At 42.0% G+C, this 10,729-nt stretch overlaps 1 protein-coding gene across 1 annotated transcript in view; it reads left to right on the forward strand.

The window, feature by feature from the left end:
* The window catches only part of arhgap31 (Rho GTPase activating protein 31), a 57,887-nt gene extending 50,492 nt beyond the window's left edge, over positions 1-7,395 (forward strand). The window contains exon 14 of the mRNA XM_084320677.1: positions 716-7,395. Within this exon, the coding sequence (XP_084176803.1) occupies positions 716-2,812 (2,097 nt within the window). The 3' untranslated portion in view covers positions 2,813-7,395. The remainder of the gene's footprint in view (positions 1-715) is intronic.
* Positions 7,396-10,729: the final 3,334 nt, after the last annotated feature.

Below are 10,729 nucleotides of genomic sequence, written 5' to 3' on the forward strand. Positions count from 1 at the left end.
CTCATTATGAATGGTGATCAGTTCTTCATTATGAATAGTAATCAGTTCCTCATTATGAATGGCTGCCCACATGAAAAGGTATCATGGTACAATGATAGTAGTGATCAGAATATGATGGAAATACCATTATATTACCATCGGTATCATAGTGTAAATTGGATTATACAATAGTATTAAGTGGTACAATGGTTATGCATAACTTTTACTATGGTAGTACTGTGGTAAATGATTCATACAATGGCCAGTACCATGAAATTACCATCACTACCATTATACTTTTTAATTTCTTTAGCACATTTCTAAGACCAGTATCACTCAAAGTGCTCAATAGAACATTTGACTAGTTTTAAGCAATGAGGACATTTGTAGGCAAAACTTCAGAAATCAAACCCTGGTTTGGGGAGAGACTCCAGCACACAGCTCCGGGGACAGTCTGAATGAAACCCTGCCACACCCGATGACCTGTCTGTTTAAAGCTCTCCCATATCCCTGCAGTCTCTCCCCAAAGGATTTGCATGTGGTTTGGTTCCAGAAGCAGAGTGTTTGCCTACAAGATCACAGTGACAAAAAATGGCTCTATGGAATGACTGCATCCCATTTGTCAGTATGGGAGGCCCCACAGGGAATGGAGCCCCTAACCCTGGCACTTATTTAACAATACATTTGATACTCAATTGTGAAAATAAAATAATGTTTTTTTATTGATCCATTTCAGGACAAGGGATCTTCCGCTATGGAAAAAGAGCTATGGTCTGACCTCAACCACGAATTAAAAATAACTGAGCCTGAGATTGACATACTGGAACAGGACATTACAGCTGCTGCTTTCTGTTCTAAGAGCACTGAGGAAGCTAAACTGAAGCCAAAACAAAGCAACAGCCCTCCAACTCTGGCTGTTGGACATGCTTTTATACCTTCAAATACCCCTACGACTGATCCTTCTATGACTATTGGACTAAACTCGCAGTCTTCACAATCAGACGTCCTGTTATCACTTCACAAAAGCTTTGATTTCATACTCACCGCGGACACAGAAAATCCACTTCCTCACTCTCTGGATTTGAGTAATGAAGCAGAAAACAAAACTTGTGAAGTTTCACCAAAGATCGAGGCCTTGTGTATAGATAAACCTGTTGATAGTGAAGCTGTTGATACCAATTTGCCAAGTGTCCCACAAAGAGGTCAAGTGGAACAGTCTTTAAAGACGGGTCCCAGTGTTACTACAGACACCATTGTGTCTGTTGCCGATAATAACCAAGAGGCATCGGTGAAAGTTCCTCAAGAGGACAAAATAGTTTCTTGTGGTGGTGGTGGTAAGGAAAAGGCCAGCACTACCCTTCTGGTGGGTGTTATTGAGAGACTGTCATTATGTTTGGAGGTCAGACCCAACACCTTGGCATTGCCCAGCCGGGACAATGAGGACGGATGTGCCGGAGGACACCCTGAAGAGTTGGACCTGGTGGAGCCCTGGGATGATCTGAATTTCTCCACCAAACAGTGGGTCACCAGTCCTCTCCACTCGCCTTCCATACAAGACTTGTTTGCCGGTCTGTCGCCCTCTTTTGAAACCGGAGAAATACCAAACTCTCCGGAGGAAAACACCACATCGCCTCAAACAAACAAACAGTCGAATGAGGCATGTCCCGCTTCGAATACTGAACCGTTTACAGGAAGCAAACCGGAAACTAAAGGGAGCTACCTGCAGCCAGTGCCCACCAGGACCCCCCTAGTCAGCGATAATTCAGCGCAACCACACGTAGGTAACTGTGGCACAGCAAAACTGAAGAGCACTCAGTCATCATCTCAGAGACTTCACAGACAAGCATCTCAAGACACATCTCGCTCAGAGAGGAATGAAGAAAACTGCTTCGCGAAACACAGGCCGTACTCCCTAAATTTGGATTTAGGGCAGCGATGCATCCGAGACATTTCAAATCAGCAAAACCATCATAACTCCTCTGAGTTGTCATTCAGTCAGCGAGGGTCGGTGACGCCATCTGGGAACGCTACTACACACGCTGGGCTGCCCTTGGAGTTGGAGTTGTTTCTGAAGGATCGGCAGGCTCCTGCACGGCGAAACTCAGCCCCAGTCAGCGTGTCGTCGGTCAGGACGGCGTTCATGATAAAGACATGTCAGGCTAAAGCCGTACCCGTCATCCCTCCAAAGGTGCAGTACAGTCACATACCTCACTCCAGACACGATAACAAAGGTCCGGACGGAACAAAGGGACAAGAGAAGGAACACACTAAGAGGGAGAGAACTGAGTCGGCGCCTCATCCTCTCCAAACAATCGCAGACCTGAAAGAGGAGTTGGAGAACAAAGAGCCCACCCCAAAATATCAGCGGCAGCCAAATATTACTGATAAATCTGCTGAATCCCTGAAGACTACACCTGCTGCAGACCTCCCAGTAATCAGAAGGAGACACCCTTCCAATGCTGAGATGTTTGCTGATTGCCCAAGACCCGATAGATCTAACCTCTTACAAAGGCCATCCTTCAGGAACAGGCAGAGGCCCCAGAGCCTTATTCTACTGAGTCCTCCCTTCCCCATCATGGATTACCCACCATTAGGAGATGATGGCAAGTTCCCCCTTTCTTCCATCAAGAGTCTAACAGATACGTCGGCAATAAATGTCTTTTCAAAGGAGATGGCGGAGAATCTGAGGAACCCCGAAGGCATAACCCTTCCTAACAACAAAATGACGATTCCAAAAAGTGGCCAGAGGCTGGAGACTTCAACCAGTTGCTTCTACCAGCCGCAGCGAAGGTCAATGATATTTGACAGCAGGAGCCACAGGCAGATCGAGTGAATAAATCACCTGAAGTGACTGGTGACAGGATTTAGGCAGGATGTGTAAATACATTTATTGTGAAACTCTTCCTGGACAAATTTAAGGATTAGAGGGGATGAGTTTGTATAATCTATTGTAAATAATATATGACAATATTTGAACTGATTTGTTCAGAGATCCAAGAAATATTTGTCAAGAATTGGGATGTGTTTTTATGAATATCTTTATTGTACATTTTTACATATACCCTAAATGTGTCCTCTGCATTTAACCCATCCCAACTATTTAGGAGCAGTGTCAAAGTATGGCACTCTTGTTTGAGAATATTGTGATTTATACAGTATGAGAAAGCTACAATGTATTTGAGAAAGCCATGACATTTCTGAGTCCTTTTTAAGTTGGAATGAAATCCAAAAATCCAAAGGAACAATTAAAGGGATAGTTTGGATTTGTGGACATTAAGTTGTAAGAAATACTTGCCAGTAGTGTAGTCGATGGAAGGAGTTCTGGTCGGGTTCTGAGCAAACCCGACCAGGAAGCTTTAGACAGGCAACAAACGGGGATTCTGAGGTCAATTTTTTATTTTATTTTTTAAATCCACACCACAACATGCAGGCTAAGGGTTAACCATTTCCAACACAAAATCACAGTCATCCTTGTATTTTGAAACAGCTGATTTACCTGCATTACTACTCCGGTGCCATAGTGCCATGTGATACTGTAGCAGAAACGCAGATGCAGGAGGACGTGGTTTTGTGTTAGAAAGAGGAAACCATTTTGCCTGCATTTTGTGGTGTGGATTAAAACGTTTTGGTTTCGTGACCCTGTTTGCTCTCCAGTTCGCCAGAAACTCCGACCACAGAACTCAGTAAGTAAGATAATAGCTTTGCATCCACTACACTACTTACTGGACAGTATTTCATCCAACTTAATTCTTTTTGTGATCAATTTTTTTTATTATAGACTTCAACAAAACAACAACAACAATTTGACATAACATAAGACACAGTACGGAAAGCAAGAAACATAAAAAGAGAGACAATAGCAAAACAGACCACACCAAAACAACATAAAACCCACTTATCCCCCCTGTTCAGAATACCATATAAAAAAACGAAACTGCTGTTTTAAGGCTTTCAGCGATCGCCACCCACATCTCCAGTGTCGATTCCTTCACCCCATGCAACCGGGCTGTGGAAAGTTCTAGATATACTATGTCTAGGTACATTAATATCCATGCCCATATGAGAGAGGGAATGGGGGGGTTTCCAACGCATTGACATTCATCCAACTTAATGTCTAAAATCTGAACTATCCCTTTAAGTTACTTAACTATTTTTGTTATCGATTACATTCAACCACATTTCAATTGTACTACTCATGTTTCAAGTTTACTACTTGAGATTTTGCCAAACTGTGTGAAAACCAAATGTGGCCCCCTGCCTGTGTCATATGGTACTACAGGTAAGGAACATGTATCCAGTTACATGATTGAGGTAACAATAATGTTGTATGGTTTGAATTCTGCCAATAGAGGCCTTGCACAGAATGTTTAGAATGCCCATTTGTCCTCCATGTTGGAAGAAACAACGGTTGCTATAGTACAGTATGTGTTGATATACAGTATGAGAAATATATAAACAAGGATGTAATAATTTGGTGTCTTATTACTGGATCTTGTAAACATGTCACAGTAGAACAGTAATAGTGTGCTTTTCCAGTGTTTTACCTACTCTGCCACTGCACATAAATGAGCATTTCCTTTCAAAAGTGGTTACCAATGGTTACAGGCAGCCATGTTGGAAGAAAGAGCAGCGTTCCATGCAAGGACTCTATTGCCTGTCAACTGTATACGGAAAATGTACAGCAAACCAAATCTCTCATACGATATTCCCTGCCAAACTAAAGGGCTCAGAGGGTCGATTTTCTTTTTTTACAAAAATGTATCCAAATTAATATAAAAAATGTAAAGTCAAAAACACATGCTTTAGCAACACAATCCTAATCAAACATCACAATATCATGTATGTCCAACTATGTATTTTAGAACCATGAGTTTCATTATAATGCATTTGATAGGCAACTATAAAGTATTGCTTACATTGTGTTTATTTATTCTTTTAATAGCTTACATATTAGACTATATGAAGTAAACATGATGCTTACTATACAATGTACAGTCTATGCTACACTGTGATGAGCCGATCTTCATATGGTGTTTTCTATATATTCAAAATGAAAGGACATCTCTCTTATCAGATGTTGAACTAATACTATTCACCCATTCTAATTGAATTAACCTACACTATTATGATCTGTTAGTCGTGTTATTTCCCTGCTAATTATGTTGAATTTGTTTATTTTTATTTTTATTTGATGAGAATTTAAGAAACAACAAAAGAAAACATTTTAAGGGGGGAATCCACCATTAAATGGGAACACCACCCAAATTAGTTACTGCCATGGTCTAGGAAAGTTCAATCAACATGTGTGAAGACGCTCTCCCCAAAAGCCAGAAGTAAGACTCAGATATCTGAGACGTCATCAAGTATGAAGTCTGGAACTGTTCCTTAGACAATGAATGGGAGACTGATTGTGTTGACCTACAGAATGTTTGTTTGGATTTGGGGGAGTTGTTGATCACTAATATTTTTGGACTGTCATGTTAAGACTGGGTCTGCTATGCCATATATACTCTACAACATGGCCACAAGTCATTTATTCTTATGGTAACCTATTGCCTATTGATGGAGTGGTAAAATAACACAGCGCCAACTAGTGGGCAGTGGTTCCATTTGAAGCAGAGTGACAGATAAGTTGGTAAAAACCCAAACTCTGTTTTCTTTGCCAGGCACTTTTTAAATTGAGGTGGTGAAGTTTAAAGAATTGTCCCCCTGGTTTTCCTAAAACTGGCCAGTTTGCACTGCTAGCAGTCCTCATTGCCTGGTTCGGCTCACATTGCAGTGAGGTGAAGAAAAAAATCACCAAATAAGATTTAAAGTGTCATGGTGTCCCTTTAAACAAGAGTTAAGTTCTACTTTATTAATGATTCCTCTGCATGTGACCCGTCCTAACCGCTTAGGAGCAGTGGGCAGCCGCAGACAGGCACCCGAGGACCAACTCCAATTGTAATGCTTGGTCAAGGGCTAAAGCAGGAGTGTGTCTAGTATACATGTCTGTTTGGTGTGGGAGGAAACCCACGCAAACACAGGGAGAACATGCAAACCCCACCCCCCTTTTTGCTGTGAAACAATAGTGTTAACCACTGCATCACCGTGCCAACTGTGTCAAGCCTCAAACCTAGAACAAGTCAAGATAGACAGCTGCTCCAATCATAAGAAAAGTGAGACCAACTTTGTGTACACGGTGACAGCACCCAGAAGGGGCACATGGGCATCGCATTAGGAAACTAAGCAAGTTTAGATGGAGAAACTTCAAAACACTGTTTAAGAAGAGATGGTCTCTGAAGTCTTGCCAATGGGGCGGTACCAAGATGAATATTTATCCACTTTTTCTCCTTATTTTTCTCCCATCCCAATTTCGCCTTGCCAATTCTCCCTTCAATTCTCCCCTCCCCTGTCTCGAACGTTGCTAGACTATGCCTCCCACTGGTCGGCTGCAGTGAGGACCAAGCCTTGCATCACGTGTCCCCTCCAGTACACAAGGAGGCAGCTGTCGCATCTTTTCACCTGTACAGCGCGATCTCTCAGCGGCGAGGAGTAACATGTGGGAGGCTCACGCTGCCCCCGTTGCTTCCTGATTCTGCTGTACAGGCACACCAACCGACCTGTAGGAGTCGCTGTCCACAACGTCCAATCCCCATCCACCAGCTTTCCCACCCCTAACACTGCCAATTGTGTTAGTATGAACGACCAGCCAAGCTGGTAGCAACGCCAAGAGCTGGGCTCGAACCCAGCATCTCCTGCGTTAGTGGCGAGCGCCTTGCCCACTGCGCCACTTGGCCGCCCCCAAGATGAATCTCTTGATGACATCACGCATTGGTCTTCTTTCTGGCTTTGCGATAGCTGCTCATGTTCACAGATACTGACTGGGCATTCATAGAACATTAGAATAATGTGAGTTAGCTTATTCTTTTAGGGTAGGTTTTTCTGTGCATTTGTAATGCATTCTGTGAATTGAATCTGTTGATTGACTAATAGTTAAAGATAAGCAACACAGGGCTCAACATTAATGGTAATACAAGTAAGCTCTACCACCTAGGCATCGAAAAGAGTTTACAAAAACAAAAGCCAAGCATAGAAGTCCAGTAAACTACAAGTTCCGTACGACATAATTAAAGATCTAATGAGCTTCTGTTATTTCTAGCAAAAAAAAATAAATAAATTAAAATATCGAAACTAACAGACTTAACCTCCTGACCTGGATCCTTTCTGAAAACCCTGCTATATGAAGCTGTCTTGAACCAATCTCACCACTGGTCGTCAAGGAAACGTATCTCAAATCAAATTCATCACTTTCTTTTTTTATTGTTTCTTTTTTTATTGTTTCTTTTAAATTGATGTATTCCTTCTTATGGTAAAGCGCTTTACATTTAAAAAAAAATTAAATTGCCATACAAATAAAACATTATTATAATTGTTGTTGTTGTTGTTGTTGTTGTTATTATTAACACTTTAATCGCCGATGACGTGTTTAGATGTCATTCCTAGCCATGCTAATTCTGCCGAAGACGCCGTAACTCGTCTTTGATGTCAATATTTCAAAAAATCTGTGATCGAAATCATATTTCTCCTCCGGGGTCCTGAGATATACTGCTGATCTCCACTCAACTCTCTAGCGGTTCAAGAGCGCCATCTGGTGGCCGATCGGCAGATCGCCAACAGGAAGTCACTCGTCAAACAGGAAGTGCTCATCCATAAATCGTCCGGGCACTCGCGATCATTAGCAGGACTCTATCTCAACACACTGGATAATCAATCGCTCGCCCTAACTCAATAAACAACGTTATTTGGACGTATATAGTATTATACAACCTGGAAATGGTTCATCAGGATCAACATCCCATAATCGAAAATTGTCTACTCCAAGCTGATCGTCCAACGGCGCGAGGAAGATACGGTGAGTTTCAACGTTATTTTCTAACGTCTTCTATACTAACTGATCTGATGATCATATGACCCACACTAGATGAATGGTATAACGTTGCCCACGGAATTATGATATGATACGTAGTAACTTCTAGAAGTACCTCCAGTTGAAATTTTTCATCTGGCACCGATCGCTACCAAACTGTATTTGATCATCAATATAGTGCATTTGGGGCTATAAATCAAGTTCTGGAGAAAGCTGCAGAAAACGATAAAAACATACTTATACTTTAGACCGTATTTTAGTATGAATATGTGAATGAAAAAGTATAACATTGCTACACCCTGAACAATAGATATAGGACATTGAATGGGCCATAATAATGTCAATTTAATGTCAAAGTGTTAACACTTTGATCGCTATGGTTAAATTCATAATTTACCATCCCTAGCCAGCTCTATTTGTCTATGGAGAAGTTCCCCTTCTTTGCAGGGCTATAACCCTTTAAATTCTATTGCTAAATTGACATTATTATGGCCCATTCAATGTCCTATATCTATTGTTCAGGGTGTAGCAACGTTATACTTTTTCATTCACATATTCATACTAAAATACGGTCTAAAGTATAAGTATGTTTTTATCGTTTTCTGCAGCTTTCTCCAGAACTTGATTTATAGCCCCAAATGCATTATATTGATGATCAAATACAGTTCGGTAGCGATCGGTGCCAGATACAAAATTTCAACTGGAGGTACTTCTAGAAGTTACTACGTATGATCTGATGTTGACCGGATGGGCGGGGGGTCGTTTATAATTCCGTGGGCAACGTTATATCATTCATCTAGTGTGGGTCATATGATCATCAGAGCAGTTTATATTGAACACGGTAATAATAAACGCTGAAACTTACCCCAGTCTCCTCGGGCCGTTGGGCGATCAGCTTGGAGTAGACAGTTTTCTATTATGGGATGTTGATCTAGATGAACCATTTCCAGGTTGTATAATACTATATACGTCCAAATAACGTTGTTTATTGAGTTAGGGCGAGCGATTGATTATCCAGTGTGTCGAGATGGAGTCCTGCTAACGATCGCGAGTGCCCGGACGAAATATGGGTGAGCACTTCCTGTTTGGCGCGTCACTCTGCCGATCGGCCACCAGATGGCGCTCTTGAACCGTTAGAGAGTTGAGTGGAGATCAGCAGTATATCTCAGGTCCCCGGAGGAGAAATATGATTTCGATCACAGATTTTTTAAATATTGATATCAAAGACGTGTTACGGCGTCTGACAGAATGAGCATGGCGGGCAATGACGAGTTTTGGCGTTTCCGGCGATTAAAGTGTTAATATTATTATTATCCAGAGGATTCTGAGGGACCATAAACATAATACATGAAACTGTTCACAACAAAGTCTGTGTATTATCTTGAGTAACCGGGTCTAATGATTTCTGGAAAGAGACTGCTTTGAGCACCACAAACAGAGTGCCATTCAGCTCCATTGCATTGGAGTGATGACAGACATCTCTACAGCAGACATCTCCAAAACTATGTTTATTTTTTATTTTTTAGATGCCCCTTTACATGCATATGGGCCGTCGTGCCCGCCGGTGGAACAGACGAAATTCACGGTACTTTGCAAGCGTCTAGTGGCTCGGGCTGCATTTTTCGCCGAATACGTAGTGTGGGATATTGTGGATATCCTGAAGAATGTACTCAGTCAACCGAGATCAAGATAATAAGGTTTATTATCCAGACAGATAGAAATATACACATAGTATTTAGAGAGAGAGAATGGCTGAGGCTCTCACCCCAGGTGATCAGCTGAAATGACCCAGGTAACGAGACCTGGATTGTTCTCGGGAGGAGCCTTATATAGTTAAAAGGGGGGGGGGGGATGTGGTCCCATGTGATAGGTCAAATGGGTGGGGGGGACACACAGGGTTGGGGAGAAAGGGGAGGGGACTGTCTTTACATGAGGGAGTTGGGGAATCATTATATTATTCCACAGTTACTCACTTTTCTCTTCATAATGTGGGTGAGATTAATGTATAATATACCAGGATTATTTGGAACAGGTAAAATATTGAAAAGTGAATAGATATGGTAAAAGAATGGGACCGATGTAATCCATCGGTTATCAGATAATGACTGAAATAGAAAACAATTAAAATAATGAAAATTTTGGCCATTGTGATTTGTTGGTTAACTGGATTAATGAATGAAAATCAATTTAGACGTTGTGGACAGCGACTCCTACAGGTGGGTTGGTGCGCCTGCGCAGCAGAATCAGGAAGCAACGAGGGCGGCGTGTCCCTCTCACGCAGACCCTCGCCGCTGAGAGATCGCGCTGTACAGGTGAAAAGATGCGACAGCTGCCTCCTTGTGTACCGGAGGGGACATGTGATGCAAGGCTTGGTCCACATTGCAGCCGACCTGTGGGAGGCATGGCCTAACAGCGTTCGAGACAGGGGAGGGTAGAATTGGACAATGCGAAATCGGGATGGGAGAAAATAGAAAATAGGAGAAAAAGTAGATAAAAAAAAACTAAGCTTTTCAAAAAAAGTATGCAGTCCTCAAGTTCAAGTTAAAAAAAATTGCCACTTTTCTGCCCGCCTGGGTTGGAAGTAATTGTATCTTGTATTGAGGCTTAAAATCTTGTTTTTATTAGAGGGTAAATTCAGAATGTTGTACCCCTAGCGCAATTTCCTACTCTTTCTCAGCGTGCTGTGCTTCATACTGGATATCCCAGTGCCTCCTTAGTTAGCCTAACTATTTAGGAGCAGTTGGCAGCCACACAGTGCAGCACCTGGGGACCAACTGTAATGCCGGTACCTTGCTATTACGTTACCATTGACTGAAGGAATGCTCGTTGTCTGGTCAATGT

This window comes from Notolepis coatsorum (assembly GCF_963971535.1).
Source record: "Notolepis coatsorum genome assembly, chromosome: 8".
In the NCBI taxonomy this organism is placed as follows: Eukaryota; Metazoa; Chordata; class Actinopteri; order Aulopiformes; family Paralepididae; genus Notolepis; species Notolepis coatsorum.